Source organism: Lipophrys pholis, assembly GCF_963383615.2.
Source record: "Lipophrys pholis genome assembly, chromosome: 12".
Taxonomy (NCBI): Eukaryota; Metazoa; Chordata; class Actinopteri; order Blenniiformes; family Blenniidae; genus Lipophrys; species Lipophrys pholis.
Genome location: NC_137641.1, coordinates 22388907 through 22409702, shown reverse-complemented (window position 1 = coordinate 22409702; position 20796 = coordinate 22388907). Strand labels below are relative to the sequence as shown.

General features: G+C 46.8%; 1 protein-coding gene across 1 annotated transcript; it reads right to left on the bottom strand.

Moving 5' to 3' along the window:
• Positions 1–444: 444 nt before the first annotated feature.
• On the bottom strand, positions 445–19980 carry smad7 (SMAD family member 7). The gene is made up of 4 exons (XM_080477275.1): positions 18388–19980; positions 17431–17484; positions 13106–13177; positions 445–1336 (listed from the first exon to the last, which is right to left on the bottom strand). Exons 1-4 carry the CDS (start codon positions 18851–18853, stop codon positions 798–800), a joined length of 1131 nt encoding a protein of 376 aa, XP_080333401.1. The 5' UTR covers positions 18854–19980; the 3' UTR covers positions 445–797.
• Positions 19981–20796: the final 816 nt, after the last annotated feature.

Sequence of the window (20796 nt, the reverse complement as noted above, 5' to 3'; positions counted from 1 at the left end):
GGAAACCGGACTCCCTCTGTTGACTTTATTGGTTCCTGAAATTTGTCATTAGTTTCCCCGACTGTGAAGTCATCATTGTAAGACGGTTAATGACAGAGCGGAAGAGGGACATTCATGCCCAAATAACTCAGGAAAAACAGACAATTTTGAAAGGCGTAATGAGCCTGCAGGAGCCGGGGACAATGAGTTATGGCTCCGTCATCGCCTGACTCATGTTTGTCTCAGAGGTAAATGCTTTTAAGAGCCACAGTGTGACATCAAAGTCATTCAGTGGCTCAAAGTTAAGCCACGGTTGGTTTTTAGTGGCAATTATAATGAGGAAGAAATCAAACAGGCCTCATTAAAATTACCTGAACTGAATCCTATATATTATCTGCAAGAGGAAAAACAATCCAAACAACTCCAGACAAGAAAATATTATTTGTATTTTTTTTTTTTTATTTTGGCATTTCTTGTTTTGCATTTATATTAAGCAAAGTGCATCTTCTTTTCTTTTTCTCATCAACACATTGCACAATACATAAATAATGATGCATATAAAACGTCTTCATATTTACAATTAATAATATATTTATATATAACATAAAATACATTTTTTCGCTTCTTAATTAAATCTTAGTCATTTATTAAACAAAGTCCACCAGAATTTTATACTTTCTTCTTCTTTTAAATCCTTTTTTTTTTTTTGTGTGTGTGTTTGAACCTCTGGAAAAAAAAATAAAAAATGAAAAAAGGATGTCAGTCTGTTTTTGAAGGGACCAAAAAGGAGGTGATGGTGAAGAAGAGGAAGGCTGCTGCTATCGCGTGTTGAAGATGACTTCCAACCAGCACGGGCAGCTACTGATGAATTGTCTGGTGTAGCACTGTCCCCAGCCTTTGACAAAGCTTATCTGCACCGTGAAGCCCGTGCGAGGCTGCTGTGTGAACTCGTGGTCGTTCGGCCTCTGCAGGCTGCAGGCCTTGTCATAGTCAAAAGCTTTGATGGAGAATCCGGGGAACACCTTGTGCACCAGTAGCGTGCGCGAGTCCGGGTTGTCCAGTGTGGCCGACTTAATGAAGATGGGGTAGCAGCTGCGGTTGTAGACCCACACCCCGTCCGGCTCGCGTGTTAGCTGGATGCCATAACCGATCTTGGCGCGCACCATCTGCACCAGTTGGGACTTGTTGTCGGAGCAGAGCTGGCCCAGGCAGAAGCCGTTCCCCTGAGGTAGATCGTAGAAGATGTCCAGAGAGGGCTCCTGGACTGAGTAGAGGCGCCCGACGCGTGTTTTCTCCTCCCAGTAGGCCACCACGCACCAATGGGCCCGCTCGCCAGACTCCTGCAACGCCAGGGAATCTAAAGGAGGGAACAGAAAGAGAGAGAGAGATGGTTAGATCTACGGAACATGCCACCGGCAAGACACGATGAAGACATAAAGACTGCAAAATGTGCATATGGAGAGGTGAAGAAAAAAGACACGAGGGAGAAGATGGGGGGGGGGGGGGGGGGTTCTGAGTTACTGAGCAACTTCTTCCTCATCCCCGTCTGGGGGAAAAAAGGAGGATTTGCTTTAGGTCAGAGCCAAAACAAGACTGTCATCCACAATCTCTGCCATACAGGAAAACCATGTTGGAATTCCTGGACTTCAGACAAGAAAAGCAACTCAGACACTGGCAGGCAAGTGTCCACACGCAGTACAATATTTATCTAGGCATTAAATGCTTATCTTCTGTCTGGCTCGCTGTATTTTTGTAGCTGCGTGGCCAACAATGTACTGACGTCAACAGGCCGCCCTGATCATCTCTCTCTGCAGCAATGTGCTTCGCCCTGCTGGAGGAAATTAGAAACTATCTGTGACGGACAATGATGGGGCCGCCAAAACCGAGGCAGCAACAAGACGAACAAGACGACTTTCACGTAAACACATAAACCATGTTGGGCAGACGAGCGAAGCAGCCCGTTAACTCTCGAGCCTCGGTGTCTGAATCGTTGACAAGCTCGTCCTCTCTGGTTTAAAGTTTCCCCTGAGCGTAAAAGAAGTGTAGCATTGGCCATGCTCCAGTTTCCAAACTCCTCCTCCCTCTCCCGTCCCCCCTAAACAGTGCCTCCTGCGCCGTCCCTCTCCTCGTTTCATATCTCTATTCCACAGAAATCTGGCTCCCAGCTACTCCCTGCTAGAAAAATGGGAGCCAGTCAGGCGCAAGGGAAATAGAGGGAGACAGAGAGAGCGCGAGAGGAAAGAAAGAGGGGGCGGGGTGGGGAAGAGAAGGAATGCTTTTCGCATATTTTGACTGTTACTTTTGCGACTTTGCTTCCTCTCCCGAATTCTCCCGTGCTTATGGGGTCATCGCCTAATTGCTGCGGCTTCTATCAGCCACGCAACCACCTTTTATTCCCGCTTCCTCACTCATCCAGCCTCAATGAGACTTTCAAAGGTTAAGAAAACTTGGCAAGGGGAGACATTTGAGGGCGAAAAAAAAAAAAAATGAATAGAGCCCAGCTTCAGTTGCACCCATCCTTCCCATTCGAACCCCCCCCCCCCCCCTTCATCTGGCAGTAGCTGTGAATGTAACTGGTAATTTGGAAGGTCCCGTCTGAGACAAACTGCAACGTTAATGCGGCAGGATCTCTGCCGGCCCAAGCGGACTTACCCCGGCCTGTCATTAGCCTTCATTAGACGCGGGGAGAAGTGGGGGGGAGAGAAAAAGACAACATTGGGAGAAGAGAGACAGAAACAGAGGAGAAGAAGGAAGGGGGCAGAAAAAAAAACTGAAAGCATGCCTTTCCATAAAACAAGAGGGGCTGTGTGCTTTGAAGTTGGTCTGAGCCGAGCCTCGGGGAGTTTATCGTAAATCCGTCCTCGTGGGGCGCAGGGGGGAAACTAAGTACCCAGCTATCTACCTGAGACTAAATGGAGGAAAAAGGCATTTATCTTTGAGATAAGAGACAGAAAGTGTCTTTTGTGTCTCAGGCTGATGTCAGACAGACTCCAATCTTGGCCGAGCGTTGCTCCCCGGCCTGCTTTACATGTACGTACAGGAACAGATAAGGAGGAGGACGCGTTGGACTTTCTTAACAGCTGACAGTCGGCCTGCTGGTGGCGCTCACCTGTGTGTGTGTGTGTGTGTGTGTGTGTGTGTTTGTTATTGCTGAGAGAGACAGGGCCTGGCGTCAGAGGTCATTAGAGCGGCTGCCTGTCTGAGCCTGTCATTGCAGCCTGAAAACACCCTGCTATTCAGGACTACACTAACTGCCCCGTTTCCCCTCCCTCGTCGCCTCTCCTCCCCTCACAGAAACTCAGACTGGTGGTAAGTGAGAACCGCAGAGGAGAGAGAAGTGAAGGAGGCATAAAAGCAAAGGGTTTGAGGATAGAAAGAGGAAAATATAATGAGCTGCAGAAAGAGCGGCGAGTTAAGTAGCGCCGTTAAGTATTGAGATGATTTTCCCATGTAGAACTCACTACACTTCATGCCCTCTCCTGGCAGATTTGTGGCCAAAGTGTACAATCTGTGAAAAACGATGTCTTTTAGTTCCATGCTTGGATCAACAATAGATCCATCACCTCCCATGGTGCCATATGATAGTCTCTCCTGGCCTTTTCTCACTGACAAATGTCCCTGTATTTTTAAAATCCATGCCCCCAGTTTGTATCACAGACCCCAGCTTGAATGACCCCCACAGGTAAACAAACCCTAAGTTTTTTTTTATCCTCAATACAGCAGCAGGGAGAAAGCGAGACGGGCCAGACTTCCATCTGCGGGGCGCCGCCTTGTGAAGAATATGTTCACAGTTTGTCCTGACAGCAGATGAGCTTACACCTCATGAGTAATGCTGCCGAGACACAGAACATCACACACACACACACACACAGCACTTGCATACAGACAAATTGTATATAAACACACATTTATTATAGAGGCCTCACATCAGCGCGCTTTGTTCTGACTGCAAGTTTCATTTAACCGAATTTGAATTTTTAACATGTCGTGTGTTTGCGCGTCTGCTGGGCGAGCTCCTCAAGTTACAGTCTGACACTATTTCAGGTGCATGTCACATAGGTGTGTGTGACGACACCGCCTGACACGCACGCACACACAGAATGTCCCTCCGAGCAGCGCCGGGTTTCCATCAGCCCTCGAATGCTTACGGGGCCGTCTGTCTGTACATCTGTCTGTCTGCCTGCTCTCTGGATGTCTGCCTATCGGAGCATTAGCCTGCGTATCTGTCTGCCTCCCCACCTGCTCGTCTGCACCGCGGCCTTTCAGCCCTCGTGTCTCGGTCCTCTTCTTGCTGGAGATAAGCTGGCTAGCTGGCAGCCCGAGGCCATCTGTCACCCCTGCAGCCTTTTCTGTTCTGCTCCTGTCAGTTGTCTGCTGCTGCTCGGCCCCAATCTGGGTTGTCCCACAGGCTCCACATGCAACCCCCTATCCTAAGTAAATACCTCTTTCCTGACAGATCCACCTCAAAGCAAAAGGCAGAGGGCGCCTAAAATGTAGACAGATCAAATATGTGCAGTGCAAAGTGGTTACTATAATTAACAAACACTGCATTTGCAATGGAAGAAACTGAAGAAAAAAAAGCAGGTTTTGTGAGCTGATGTGGGTGTTAGCCATTAGCAACCCTGCAGAAGCAAAGGCAGAGTATTGGTCCTGTGTTTTCTTTGGTGTTTAATGGATGATCAGCTTATAGGGTGTGGGGGATGGGTGTCTACAGCAACATACCAGAAAGTTGTAAATATCTGCTCTTAAATAAACACCCAAGGCTTTGTAGACAGCAGAACATTTTTTTTTTTTTTTTTTTTTTTGCTCAAGGACAGCGGATTTGGCACACGGACAGGGTGTGAGCCCCCCCGTGGTGTTTAAGGGTCCTCTGGCTTTAAGAGTGGACGCCACGCTAGCTGAGACAATTGGACTCGAACGAAGGGAGGAGGGACGACAGTGGAGGGGGGTGACCAGTAGTGGGGGAGGCAGACTGGGTGCTTCTCCCAGGGCCAGAAACACAGTCTGGAAAGGTTAATCATTACCTCTGTCTGACTCCACACACACACACACACACACACACACACACACACACACACACACACACACACACACACACACACACACACACACACACACAGACGCAAGGGTGCAGAAACACATGCACACACACACACACACACACACCAGGCACGCACGCACACACGCACACACACACCAGATTGCCGCTATTCTTAGAAGTCAGCACAGTCACAGAGTAACACGCTTACACCGTCATGCACACAGTTTTCAACCTTCAGCTCTGAACACAACACTTTCCACGTCGGTAAATAGCGAGGAGGCTCCTGAGAACTGTCTCGCATCGATCCTTGAGAGCTTTGTATGTGTGTATGTGTGCGACTCTCTCGGCTCAGACGTGTAATGACCCTGTCGTCATCAGACACACACACATAGCGCCTGAAAGGAGGAATGAGGAAGACAAGAAGGAAACAGCTCAAGGGGGGAGGAAGGGCTCTACACGGTGCCTTATTTTCTAAGTCAACACCCTCTCTCGAGCTGGGGGAAAGTCTATTCCAAAGGTCAAGGGTCAGCCTGGAGGCATTCCTTTTGTTCTCTGCCGTGCCATATACGTTCATCCCCGTCTGTGTATTGAGTCCTCAACAGACGGCCTGCTATCTGTTACGGGATGTTGTTGTTGATGTTGTCTGTTCAGGTCACCATTCTTCGGCGACATGAAATTCAATGACGGGCCACAGCATCCGAAAGAGAAACGTCAGCTGTTCTGTTACAGTGCAGAGAGGATTGTAGTTGTCTCGCATCAATACCACAGCCTCGTAAATGTAAGCTGTAGACTGTACACACAGACTGTTTTTTTTTTATTGAGGGGTAAAAGGTTGCAGGCCAGTCTGCACTATGTTGGTTATCAGTTGGTTACTACAACTGAAGCCCTCTATTGCTTAAATGAAAAAAGACCACTGGACTCCTATACGTCCGACAAGATGGGTTATGCAGCATGGATCTCGCGATTTTCTTGATTTTCAAAGGCGTTATCCTATTCTCCTATATGCATTCCTCATTCACATACATTGCCCATGATCCAAACGCACAGCTGATAGTTATAAATTGTGTGTCTATAAAAAGTGTGCAGTGTCAGTCAAAGCGAATGTAGCTGTGCGACAAAAGCCTGAAGCAGAGGAGCAGGTGACAGATCCGATAGACTCACTTCTATTACTTCAATAGATCGACTCAGGTGATATGAACCAGCTTTGTGGAAGTCCCTCATATTTTTTCACCTACACAGGTGTACTATAAAAAAAACATGTGAAGAAATGCAGTGCTGAAGATAGAGTTCATTATTATTATCAGATATGGGAAATAAAGAACACTGCAGAGGGGGACGCTGTCACTGTATTTAAGCTGTGTTTAGTTTTAGCTTTACGTTTTTATTTTTTTTGTTAATTTTAATCTACCTTTACATGGAATGTGCTTTTGATGCATACGTGCATCATTTCCTAATAGAAAGATTGACTTAAACCTAAACAAATTATAATAGCGAATGCAAAATATGCCTCCTTTACATTTATATTTGTGGATTTGATACAGGGCAGACATAGGAAGACAAACACAATGTGAAACGCATGAATAGACCAAACAACAAGAGAGAGTGAAACATTGCCGCATAGAAAGTGTCCGCTGACTGTGGCGTTAATGAAAAGCCGATATAGTAGACGTATAACCAAAAGTAAAGCAGGTTAGCAGAGCAGCTACACATTCACCATCCACGGCTTCATTTAAAAGAACCCGGTTTTGGCAATTAACTCTTCAAACTGGTGCAAATATCCTATGATATATGGTATAGTTTTGGAGTAAATTTTAAAACCTGTATTTCTTTACTCAAGTAAAGGAGCATGTGTACTTTTGCCATCCCTAATTATAAGTCATGAACAAACACATTTAAAACGGTAGTTTTATTGCCTATCAAGTATCAAAAGTATTTAAAAAGTTCAGTTCGTGGTTCTGGCTTTACTATTATTACAGCTACGATGAGGAACTGAGATCTTGTTCAGTGCTGATAGGCAGATAAATAGGCAGACAGATGGATGGTAGTGGGTTTAGTATAGCTGCAGAGAGGAAGTGCCGCTTTTAGGGTGGCAGATTACGTAAGGCATGAAGTCCCCCCCACCCCCCATTTCAGGAAACCTAAATAAGCCCCGATGGCAGGAAAACCACACAGGGGAGTGGCACAGTTTTGCTATCTACAGATCTGAGGCCTTGCAGAAACACAGATAGAGCGAATGAGTTGCAGACACGCCATCTCTAACATGAACCATCCGGCCACGGCCCAGGAGAAGATAAGGAGAAAGAAATGGTGCATGTTTTCCCGATGCCTCCATCCACGGTATAATTTTCTCAGACTAGACGTTTCTGCTATAATTACATGATCCACATGTCTTGGTGTCACTCAGGCACGGTGTTTTCCTCGGCTCGAGATAAAACACAGGAACATTTCGTAATTAATTGGGCACCATCTCCCATCTGGACCCACATTATAACAATATCACGGCTTAATACTTTTACACCAAAGGACATTTTGTTCCCCAGTAACACCTCCTTCTTAGTCCTGCTGAGTTATTATTCCAACACTTCATCATGCTGACCCTTGCACGCACGCGCACACACACTCAACCACTCCCTGCAGCCCAGACTTCCCAGGGTGACAGGACAAATAAACACTAGCTAGTTGGATATGGGGTGCCAGGCAGGCTGTAATGATGTCATCAGCTCACTTTTGCAAACACACCAGTCAGGAGATTGCCCGCAGGATCTGTATCTCTGAGCCTTTTGCACACACACACACACACACACACACACACTCACACAGGCAGTGCCACAGACAGATGGACAGACAAGCCAAACAATCACGCACATTGTTGTGGTGCTAAAACACCGTGGGAACTTAATAATACAGGCCGCAACAGCGAGACAGACAACTAGCAGAGCGAGTTGTGTGTGGTTGAACCTTTTCTGTTGTATTGTTATCTTTTTTTTATTAATTATCATGTACATCTGTGTGTCGGCAGAGGAGTGTTTGAGTGTGTAATTATGCCAGCTCGTTAAGTCTGCGATAGAGATGTGGCGACTCACAGGGCCCAGTCTGTCACCGAAATGAAAAGGGAGCGAGACTCAACTGAACACAAAAGACAAACCGACAACATGAATGAGTAGGACGGAGGGAGGAGACAGCAGTGCTGTGTGTCACAGCAGAAATCTCTCAGACACACACACACACACACAGACACACACACACACACACACACACACACACACACACACACACACACACACACACACACACGCACACGCAGGTTTACAGGCATGTGTCTCCACTTATTTTCCATTTCCGTTTTTATCCTGCTAAAGAGGATTTTGAACGCTTTCTTCCTCCTCTCGGTTTCACACGTTCTCCCTCCTTCGTTCATATCTTCATGCATTGAGGTGATGTCAAAATTCCCTTCCACAGAGTGACTGCAAACCAAAACAATGTTCATCTTGTTCTGGGCTTCCCTCCAGCTCTGGCTCGGGGCCAAATCTGCATCGCCCTCCTTTCAATCAGCAGGGCTACACTAAGGTAGGTTAATGTTTTCAGCTGGATCTTGATGCGACCAGACAAAGAATCAAAGGCTGAGGGGGGTAAAAACCCAAAGGCACACTTTATTCTACCCCCCACCCCCCCACACCATTCTTTTTCTCTGTCTCCATCCTCTGCTGTCTGTGTGCTGTTTTTTCGATTTGTGCAGCATAATGACACAGGGTGGGGAACAGAGGACGGCCAAAACCAAAATTAAGTCCCTTGCCAAGAGGCGGCTTGGCTGCCGCGCAAGGAGAGGAAGTGGGGAGTAATGAGAGATCCTGGCCCGGCACGAAGCGGCTCGGCTCTGCTCTGCTCAACTCGCTGGCTAACACACAGCCTCCAAATTACAGAGAACAGAGCAGAGCTGCCGGCCATCTCTCCCTCCACCCAAAGCCGCCATCTTCTCTCCCTCTCTCTTCATTCCTTCCCATTACTGTTCAAGCCGGGAAAGAAATAACAACAAAAACTGTTATAGCGAACAAAGTGTTGGATTTCTCTGAAACAGTCTCAGTCGTAACTCATTGGGAGCTTTTAGATTACATAAACATGTCTCTCTTTGTAGAAAGCACACAAATGCTCACTTTTTGGTACCCACTCTCTATTTCTTGTTTTACTACCTCCCTCCTTTCTGGTTGGTGTACTCCAATGTTAGTTTTCTGTCAAGATGAGGCCTCGGCTGCCTCCCTGTCCGCTCGCCTTTTCCTCAAAGACATGAGGTCATATCCTGCGCAGCCCTTTCCTCTCCTGGCTAACCCAAACAAGGCAGGAATGCTGAGGGAAAGGAGGGAGACTGAGGGTGCTCTGTTTCTCGGTACAGCTCTTAATTGCTTAAAGTTGGTTTTGAAAAAAAAAAAAAAAAAAAAAAAAAGGGAAGAAAAAAAATCAAAGATAGTGTTTTTTGGCATCACATTAGCTACATGCCGTTTAAAACCTCCAGTCGTGATAATACCCCATAGCAAACTGATCCAAAACAACACACGGGCCATCCGTCTCTCTCCGGGTTTGTACTGAAAATGGGCCGTTTCTTTGGGGCCTTCCGTCTGACAGCAGAACTAGTTTGATTTAATGAGCCATGGTGCCAAGACTAAATTTAATCTCTGTCAGAGCCCCTGATGAAGGTTATACCTCCAGCCGATTCACCGGATGACTAATTGACTGACTGAAGGGCTGGCCGACTGTCTGTCGAGTGAGGTGACTGGCTGGTGGTATAAGAATACAACTCGGCCTAAATTTAACCTGCAGTAGGAGGAAGCGCCTGTGTGACAGTCGGCTGTGCGCCAGGGCTCGCACCAGGTCATTCTATCTGCCTGCGTGTGTGTGTGTGTGTGTGTGTGTGTGTGTGTGTGTGTGTGTGTGTGTGTGTGTGTGTGTGTGTGTGTGTGTGTGTGTGTGTGTGTGTTTTGTGTGTGTGTGCGCGCGCACATGTCACCACAGCCCGACTGGATCTTCTTACACACAGGCACTCCGGGTCAGTCCCCAATGGCACCAACAGGCATGCCACCGACCCACACACACACACACACACACACACACACAGACGCACACACCGACGCTACACATCCATGAGTTTGGCATAAACAGAAGTCTATACCGCGACTTTTCGCCTCCTGCTATGGTGCAACAAACTGACCCATTTAATAGTTGAAAGAAAAAAAAAAACCCTAAACATATATATTTAAAACCAAAACCCGAGTTCTCACCCACCACACCTGTAAATGACTTTTCTTTCTTACTGGGGTTTCCTGTTGTAAAAACAGTCAAAGTAAAATACCAGAGAGGAACTAGTTTATAAATATTATGTATTTTAGTGAGATTTAGAAAAGACCTAAAAGAAAGAATATATCAAAAACCATCCTGATCGTCTATTTTTTGCTCACATACAGGAAAACCTGTATTCTTCATTCATTTGAAATAAACCATAATCTGTGAAGTATGAAAAACTTGATTAAACTCAATAGTAATGTCGCTAAAAACAACAACAGAAATAGAGAAACCACTCATGGATGGGTTATAGATGTGGTCCAACTGAACTGGAAACTGGTCATAACATAATTACATAACACAAACACAGTGGCTGGAACTGATCTCGTCACGAGCTTGAATGTTTGGTGAGAAACTCATAATCCTGTTGACCTATTTTGTGATCACATAACTCCAGACTTAAGTCCAAAAGCTGTCAATGCAGAACAATTAGGCAAAGTATTCCACAAAATGCATTGCTTCAAAACCCAGAGTCATGATGTGCTCCAGCCCTCACCCAGAAAATAATCAGAATCAGGCTTTCAGAACTTCACATCCAATTCAGTGGCTATGTGAGGCTTTAAAATCTCAGAAAAACTTTCACAAAATGGTCTGCTGGTGACGTGAATGCTAACTCAGAGGCTCATAAACCCAAGCAAAGTCAAGGTGCGGTCTCTCTAACGAGTTGCTTAACACGCCACGGATTCATAGCCAGCAGTTCAGTGCCCTCTCAACCTCGACCTGATCTCCATTTCAAAATCTCTCTTTTGATCTCTCACTTCAGTTCCTGAGCGAGCCTAAACCTCTGAGCCCTAAGTCCCCCGCCACAGCTCCAACCGGGACCAGCACCCAGACACCCTGCTCCATTCCTCCATCCGGCGGCTACCCCACCAACAACACCACCAGCTCCGCCGCCTCCCTCTTCTTTCCTCTTCCCTCCTCTCCGCTCTCTACCAAGCTGATGACGTGAGCGAGCGAGAGGAGCTTTGGAGCTGCTAGCCTGGCAGGCAGCCTAGTTTGCATTTGCGCTTGTCGCTGTCGCAGCTCACTTTTAACTCCTTCTAGCCTGGCCTTTCCATGATGGATAAAAAAAGAGGAAGACCTACATCTCCTTAGCTCTGTTTGAGCTGTATGTTAAGGTGAAGTAGTGCTTCGTGCACTACGTGCTCCGCTCCATAGTCGGACAACAGCTGCTCAACCAGACCACTCTGGCAACAAGAACTTAATTATTCCACTACAATGCTTGAGAGTCAAACAAGCCTTGTAGATTTCAAGCCTTTGCGACTCTCCTTCCCTCAGAGCCACCCTCCCTCCTTTTCCTTCTTCCTCTCTGTAAATATGTCTGGAGAAGAACATAAAAAGGGCAGAGTGAGTGAATTAGAAGGTCAGCAGCGGGCCTCTGGGAGAGCCATGTTTCTTTTGTCAGGGCCCCTGAGGGAGGGAGCAAAGAGGGAAGCAGGGAATGAGGGAGGGAAGGAACCAGAGGAGAAATGGATTAGCCTTTTTTCTCCTCGCCTTGCCAAGGAAAGAGTGGGGCACAGCTCTCCATCCATCCTGCCTCGTCCTTCTCTACCTCTACTGCTTTTACCGGGGAGGCCCGTTCCATGAAGCGTTGGCTGCCACTGCCATGTCATCCTCGCCAGGAAGGAAAACAGGGGAGGAGGTGGAAGAGAAGGGGAAGGAGGGCTTGACTGAGGGAGGGAAAAAAGGAGGGAGCTCAGAGGCGCCTGTTAAGACTCCACTTCTTAGGTTTCACAGTTTGAACTGGGTCTAAAATGTGTCTTTAGTTAATGTGCGCTGGGAGGAACTTAGTGTCCATCTGATGGTGTGGGAGAGGAGGTGGACAAGAGGGGCAGCTGGTTTGGAGCCCCTCTATTCTTGTAAGCATTGCTGCAATATCTTTTCTCATCTCTGAACCCACACACACGCACACAGGCAGGCAAAAACCCTCCACCCCCACTACCACTAAACAAAGGAGGGGGGAAAATGGGCAGCGAACACCAACTGACATAAAACAGGCTTTAAAGGCCCAGTAATGAGAACCATCTGAGGCGACGGAAAGCAAGGGAACAGCACAGAGAAATCTCAGGCAAACGGAGAGAAAACCCGTTCTCTCATGAACACTGTCTTATTTCGCAGCCTGCGGACAAGGGCGATGGGTAAAGGGAAGCAACACTGCCAAAGGGGGATTACAGGAGAAAAGCTGAGGAAGCCTAAAACACGTCCTGCATGAGAGTTGGAAGAAAGAAAGGCGCCTGTGTCTTGCCCTTATCCCCACAAAGCCCAGAGGAGAGTTAACCGTCTACAAAGACATCCCCTGTATGCACAAACACACCCAAACACTCAAATGTTGGTTGAAGCACCCCCCCCCCCCCCTTTCCACAATACCGCACGAACACAACATATTCTTCTCCAAACAACAGTTTGGCGTGTTTGTCTTCCATTACAACATAACACGGAAAGGGATGAGAGGGAACGAGAGAGGGAGAAGAGGCGAAGAGAGGAGCGTTGTTCAAAGAGCCAGGAGGGAGGAATTTATGTGGATGTGGGAGAAATACACCACCCTCCTTCACTGGGCTTTTTTATTACAGAGGGGAAGCAGGGGCCCCCACAATCACTGCCTCATCATCACAAGTATGGAGGGGAGATGACTGTGTGTATTGGGTGGAATGCATAGGAGAGAGAAAGGAAAACAGAACGAGGAAAATAATAGAGCAAGAGCAGAAAAAGACCAGAAAATGGGTGATATAAAAATCCATTTGTAGGAGTATTTACCTGAAAGCCCCACAGGGGCAGAGTATGTCGTTCCCCCAGTATCACTGGATGAAGGTCCAGAGTCTGGAGAATCTAATGAAGAGAGAGACAGTGAATTAGTACTGTGTGTGTGTGTGTTCCTGCGTCTGTGTGTGTGTTCCTGTGTGTGTTTGCATGTGTGTGAGGGGAGACGGCGAAGCAGCAGCAGCTGTGAGGCCGTCAATCACCCCAGTGAAATCAATGCCTAATGAAGACGCTGACGATGAAGCTCACACTCTCTCACACACACAGAAGACTTACAGCAGAGAGTTCCTTACACCCCCGATAATCCCCCATAATCCACTGCTTCAGGAGGAACGTTAGCCCAGAGTCTCTGCATAGACGAGCTGCTGATCTTCAGAGAGCTATATTCTTTCTGCTAATGACTGAGACGACTGGACGGTTTGGACCGGACACTTTCATCTTCACTCAATGACCGAACACAGATCAAATATTAGAAGACTGCTCAGGCTCTTAATTGACTGTTAATTGCTTCGCTGCTCCTGAATATGTGCACATTTCAGCGATTTCACAGCCACTGTCAAGTCAAACCGAAATCAGAGCCTCCACGCCAACAGCAAACAAAGCTTCCAAAGATGCGTCACAGATACAAAGTGTGTGGCTGGATTAGAATTTTAAATTTAAGCAGCAAAAACAATGAAGCAGACAGCGCTTAGACGGGCCTCCAACGATGTTTACTAGCGAACTAGCAGGCAGACAGGAGTGAAACTACCCATTCCGTCTCTACCTTTCCCTTTGCATTTGAATGCTGAACTCCCACAAAGACTTGTAATGTGGACTAGTTTCAACATGACACCTGAATGGAGCTTTAACAAAAACCGCTGTGTGTGCCGAGTGGAGTAGCACACTGCTGGGAGTGGGCTAGCCCCACTGCAAAGCTGCCGCTGGTTGCTTGGTATTCACTAATGATACATTCCTTTTGCCGCACGTCAGCTCTGCACTACACCTACTGTCCATTGAAACACACACTGTGACATGGGTCAACTCTCGTCTCGAGTCAGGATGTTGGTGTGGAGCATTTTCTAAAGCTCCATGCAAGTGACTGTCCATCACAGAGAGGAATCTAAATAAATTATGTGAATAGTCAAGTTATTAGTATTGGTGCGGTATTGTTATACTTACAAAGCACAACATGTGTGATTGATGACTTTTAATAACATGTCCACTATTTCCTGTCTTTATAATGTTAGTGGACATAACAGTAAACCTTCAACCAACTAAAGTAGCTCATGTAGAGTCTAGGAAGCAATCGCTGTGCTCAAAATCTTCATAATGACATTATCATCTTGTTAAAATGTGCTTTAAAATCACAGAAAGTAAACTTTGATGATGTATTAAAATGTATTTTACGTTGGCCATTTTTGTAACTTTTGATTCCATGCTTTGTATAAGTGACGAGATGAGGTATACAACTATTTATGGCCACTCAAAGCCAGACAGCTCTTAATTTGCAATGGGAGTTTTATTACACCGAGGTTCTTTCTCCATGGTCTACAGACTAGTAATTGCCTCCAATCAAGTTTTCTTCCGCAATCTTGCAAAAATAAAAACATGGCTTAAGTTCAGACTTCATCCTGGCAGAAGATGTAAAGTTGGAGAAAACAGATTTTTGACATATGGGATACTTGCTGAATTTGGTTGTAGAAAAATTTACATGGTTATAACATTGCAAACTCTGGGACCAAACATTCCTGATGAGGAAGGATATGACGGTGGTTTTACTGTCCGCTTCTCTCCTCCAGCTACTGAGCTGCAGCAGCCAACAGGCAATGACCAGAGTGGCCTGCGCTCCCTTGCACCCTGCCCTGTCCGGACGCCGGCCCATGCTGATGTGGTCGCAGTAACGAGATGCACGAGCATAACCCGGCCTGCCTGGCTTTCATTGGCTGCCAGCAGCCTTTGCCCTGGTCTCCCGGGCAACAGTTCACAGCTGACCACAGGGCTGAGGGGGCATCATCAGAGAGAAAGAGCTAAACAGTGTGTGATTTATATTCCCCAGAGCTGAAACAAGGTAGCGTTTTATGTCAGAGCTGCTTTCATATTGACCGCTGCCGCTGCCGGAGCGGACAGGCACCCTGACACATATAACCCCGACATCCTGCTCGCCGAAATCATAAAACTATCATCATATAATGCATGGCTCTTTCGTTCCGTGCAGATATTTACAAGGTCTGATTGCCTTCTAAAAGTTAACTATGCTGATTTCTTAAATGTCATAATGATTTAACACTACATAATAAGAGGAAAATACAGAGAGAATAGTGTGGAAAATTGTAATAACCTCCAGTAATGGGAGGGAGCCGATGACTGACAGCTCCCCGAGGCAATGGGGGGAAAAAAAAAAACCCTGTCTTTCTGCATGATAAGCTCATCTGTCCTGTGTGTTTGTGTGTGTGTGTGTGTGTGTGTGTGTGTGTGTGTGTGTGTGTGTGTGTGTGTGTGTGTGTGTGTGTGTGTGTGTGTGTGTGTGTGTGTGTGTGTGTGTGTGTGTGTGTGTGTGTGTGTGTGTGTGAGACTGCGAGCGTGTGTGTACCCTCGAGCATGCTCCATTGTCCTATTAATATGTCTTTCACCCTCCTTGGCCAATACAGAGACGCGCAGACAGATGCACAGACAGACAGAGTCTCCTTTGACTAACCACGACCGCAGCTGCACAGACTGAATGCAACTAAATGAGGAAACTGCATAACAGGTGAGCCAGTGAGTGCTGCACCTTTGCACTTCAATACTGGCGATATGTCTATAAAGAAGGAACGGTAAACTCTTTCTAACAAGTTGTAGACAGACGTGTAACAGATTATCTTCTGTGACTTTTTTTTGGCAACACTTAATTCTCACAGTCGGGTTTGGTCAGTTTTCTCTGAGAAGGGGAAACGGGGTGGTAGCATGAGTTTTATAATCATTTCCTTTGTCCACATCCAGCTTGCATTTCCTATTTACCTTGTTGTTTCCTTTCATCGCTGGAAAACCTCCAACTGAACTCTCCGGGCTCGCTCCTCAATCAGACAGACATCACATCAGCAGAGAGCTCGGTGTCTAATGTTTACAACATTTTAAGCCTCGTTCTAGCTGCATTTTGGAGCTTTAGAACAGCTCTTCAAGTACAACAATATTGCAAGAGCGCGTTAAATAAAGATGACAAAGACCGGGGAAAGGGGGGCTTTGAAGAACCACAGCTGCAGCTGCAATGACTTCCTATTGTTTCCACTCACTGAGAGCCACTTTCTCCTCCTGACTAACTGGCTGGCTGGTCAGCTGGCTGACTGGTCATTGTTCAGCTCCGTGCTTTTCCTGCACTGATGGTCTCGCTAATAGGGCAAAGAAGCGAAATTGACAAAAAAATAAAAAATAATGGAAAAACAGAGGGCTTTACAATCCAACACTCAGCCATTTATATCTTTGTCACCTTCTCTGTGAGATGAAGAGGGGCTGCTGTACGTCTCCTATACTCTCCTCCCTCCAGTCTCGCACTATTCTGGTTATAGTGTGAAATTTAACACACTTCAAAAACCAACTTCATAGGCGATGACATAACCCGATGCCATTTTTCAACACCGGCGGGTAGAATGACCACCAGAGCTGCATGCAGAGTCTGGCACAGGTGGAGGAGGAAAACAATTACTCAGGATCAAAACATGTTTGGAGGGGGGGGAAAAAAAACTGCCGGCTGCACAACGCCGTAGGCAGAAATTAAACTCCACACAAATGGTCTCTTTCACTCCCTGAAACAAACATACAAACAGAAGTGGGACGCTGACACCCGAGCCGCACACAAACAAGCAGTCGGCCTTAATCTGTTGATTAATTCGGCTGATAAAGGCCGGCCGGCTCCAGAGAGGCTGTCCTCTGTCTGTTTGCCTCTGTGCTGCGATTCACATTAGATAGACGGACACACAAACAACAACCCCCTCCCACCTCTCCCAGTCAGACACACTGCCCCTGGTGATGTGCCAGTCAGTCTATAGCTGGTATCTCAACTTTGTACTGCCTTGCCCTGGCTGTCAGCCACGCTCAAACTGGCCAGCCTGCCAGGCGTGCCACTCCACTGCTATCATAAATCACAACATAACACGGAGCCATTTCCTACACATGCACACACACGCACACACTCACGCACACACACAAATGTACCGGCAGCATGTACAAGACTGTATGTAATGTCAGTCATATAGTCAGACAACACATAAACATTCATGAATATAATATGCTCCTTTAAGATGTGAATAACAATGACAATAAAATATACATGGGGAATTCATGTATTTATGCATGTACATGGAGCTCACCTGGTGGTTTAAGATAGTCCATGGGATAGCGCGAATATGGAGGAGGAGGAGACTCTGCATGGAGGATATAAAAAAACAAAAAAAAAAAACAAAGAGAAGCATAGCATGAGCAAAAACACAAGGGGAGAGATGTAAAGTTTATGATAAGAGTAGTCATTCTTCGGGGAAAAAGATTTGTGTCTGTCAGCTCCGCCTGGAGAGGCAGGCAGGCGGAGAGGCCGGCCGGCGGCTATTGCCTTTCATTGGCAGGCAGATAAACAGGGGGCCGCCTGGCGCCAGAAGGGCCACTATCAGCGTCTAGGACAAACTGAGATACGGGCCTCTTTTGGCCCGGGACGCCAAGCAAGCGAGCGAGCCCGCGCGCGCACGCATATACACACACACATAACACACACGCACACGCACAGTCAGAGCGCCTGGAAACTTCACCGTGGAAAGACTGTAAAGCCTCAGCTGAGTCGCTCTGCACTTTGGAAATGCCACTTATGACATGTCGGAATAGCAGATATGGCGGTTTGCTTTCAAATTAACCTGCTAATGTCTCTCTCTTTAAAAAAAGAAAATAAAAAGGTGTGAATTAACAAGATCAAAGTATCAAAAGAAGCGAACTGATGCGGTGGAATTAAAGTGGATATCTATTAAGACGTTATTAAATAAATAGGTTAAAAAAAACTCTACTTCTGAAAACATGAAGGAAAACCGTTTGGCACACTTTGGCCAACTGTGACCTTAATGGAAACTCAATACAAGTGTGCCAAAGGAGGTTATGTCATTTGAATTAGGCTAATTGGCCTTTTAGGAGTCTGGTAATTCTTTGACATAATGTCACGGCGTTTGAATTTGCACTTGATTTCAAATTAGGCCCGACCACCAGAGACGCGAAAGGCAATTTCCAGAAGTTTGGTAAAGAAGGGGGGGAGATGTTATAATTGCTCTAATAGTAATAATCCAACTCACCGAGTTCACAAAGCCTGCTCATGTGGTGCGGGTTGCAGCAAACGAGCTCTGGGTTGATTTTCCCGTAGGATTCACAGCAAGACAGCCTCTTCAGCTCCGAGGAATGCCTGAGGTCCGGCCACCTGAACACTTTGTAGAGCAGCATGGGGAGAGAGTAAGACTGTTGACCCACTTTGGCGTCCACTTTGCTGGGCAGGAGCAAGCAGGGGCTTCGGGCACCCCCCTTGGACTCCACCGCCTGCAAAAGCACCTCTAATTGTTTTTCTTTGATCTTTTTAAGGATCGAGTGGGTCAACGCCTTCAGTTCAGCCTCCGATCCGGCGTTGGACTTGGCCACCTTTGTCGTTTTGCCCATGCAGCAGCCCCCGGAGCCATGCGTCCCTCTATCCGCCTCCCCGTCGCCCTCCACGGGCGCACGGCTCCTCCAGAGTCGCCGGACGAGCCCCGATCGTTTGGTCCTAAACATGCGGGATGAAAAGAGGGTTTCCCGGCTAAAAAACGAGCATGGTGTCCGCAAATCATGAAGATTCCGGGATCCGAGTCCAGGCAATGACAAGCAGCCTGAGAAGATACAGTGGAAAAACCGGGAGGTGGATGAGCGGAGGGAATCTGTAGCATACGCCAGTCTCTGTCTCTGTCGTCTTCTCCTGCAGACTAGATCACCGAAAAGCAGTCAGGGTTCACGGGACAGTCAGCGATTCCACCGGGGGATGAACCACCATCACTGCCGGGCATTTAAGACTAGTTTCAAACAGTAAGAAGGGCTAAAAAAATGTAAAAAAAAATCTGCTACAACCATGCAGCTTGGATGTGTTACAATTTTTCACTTGGGGATGTGGTGCTGTGATCTGACCCCTTTAAAGCATGCTCCGTGCTGGTTTCCAGCAAATGAGCACAGCCACAAATCTCTCCATCTATCTGTGCGCATTGGAAATAAGAAGGAGAAGAAAAAAAAAAAGAAACCGGGGCCTAATTATGCCTATCACAGTTATCCCATGAAAACCGGAGCTCGTCGCCGTGTCTTCAGAAGCATTAATCCACAAAATCCTTGATCCGACCCGCACAGAGTGTAGCTCTCTCTCCACCGGGCTCGCTTTCTTTCTTTTTTTTTTATCCGTTTATCGTCTAAACGTGCCAGTCGTCTGCTTGCGATGAGGTCTGCCGGCTGAGAGGAACCTCGTCCGAAGAGCCAGGGAGCAAATCCAGGACTGAATCTCTTAACGCGAGTGGAGTTGCATTTCTAAAAAGCCAGCGAGAAAAAGCGAGCGAGCGAGAGAGGCAGGGAGAGAGAGAGAGAGAGAGAGAGCGAGAGAGAGAGAGAGAGAGCGAGAGAGAGAGAGTGAGCGAGAGCGAGAGAGAGACCCGGGGCTTTGCGTCCACGCACCGAGAGCCTCGTAACCTATTTTCAGCTCGAGTCCCTTTTTCGAATAAAATAATCCAACCTCGTATCTCACACGAAGTTTTCGCGGAAGAAAAAGCCGAGCCGACGAGTGATCCGGAGCGGCTCTCTGTCTGTAAATGAGGCGGATGGTTTGGGTGCCCTTGCTCCGTCTCCAGTCTCCAGTGCGCATTGACGCGCCCGGTCACGTGTGTGTCTAGACACCCTGTCGCTTAAAAGAAATGTGATTGTGTTGCCCACAGCGTGCGCGCGCGCGTGCGTACACACACACACACACGCACACACACACACACACGCAACTGTAAAAAGTTCACGTAATAGAGGAACTAAGTTCAGAAAACATAACAGATTGAAACTTTAACTACTTATAAATGTGTGTGATTATTCTTCTTTAAGCACAACTATAATCCGGGTTGTTTTAGTGCGTTTACCACAAGTATTCCATTTATGTTTCTATGCTGGAGTTCGTATGAAATTGCTTTTTATTTTTATAAAAATGTTAAGCTTCTCCTTCAATTAGAACATTTGCAGTTAGTTCAGAATAGTTGCGCTCATTTCTATCATGGCTCACATCAGTAGATTGGGACTCCAGTTTGGAATTGCCTCATAACAAATAGGCAAAATGTGTCTGCGAGCGCACACTCGGGGTGAGAAACACATATTTGACATGTCCTAAAGTCATACATGGGAGCGCACTACCGCCGCCCTCTGGCCGTTTGGGTTTCCGGGTGGGACGAGTTGAGTTTGTCCGTCTTGATTATCAACGCAAGCCGTTCCCAGCCGTCAGAATTTACCCAGTGAAAAGGGAATCAGCTGAGGATCAATTTCTTTCGTGCCTGACAGCAGATCCGTAACAGGATCAGCCTACTTTATTATTGTCTTTACAAGCAGAATCCATATTTATTATGACAGGCGCGGCGGTTTGATTTGATCAATTTACTCTATTATGTGCAGTTTCAGAGGCAAACACACACCAACACATTTATTTCAGTGAGACTTTTCATTCCTTT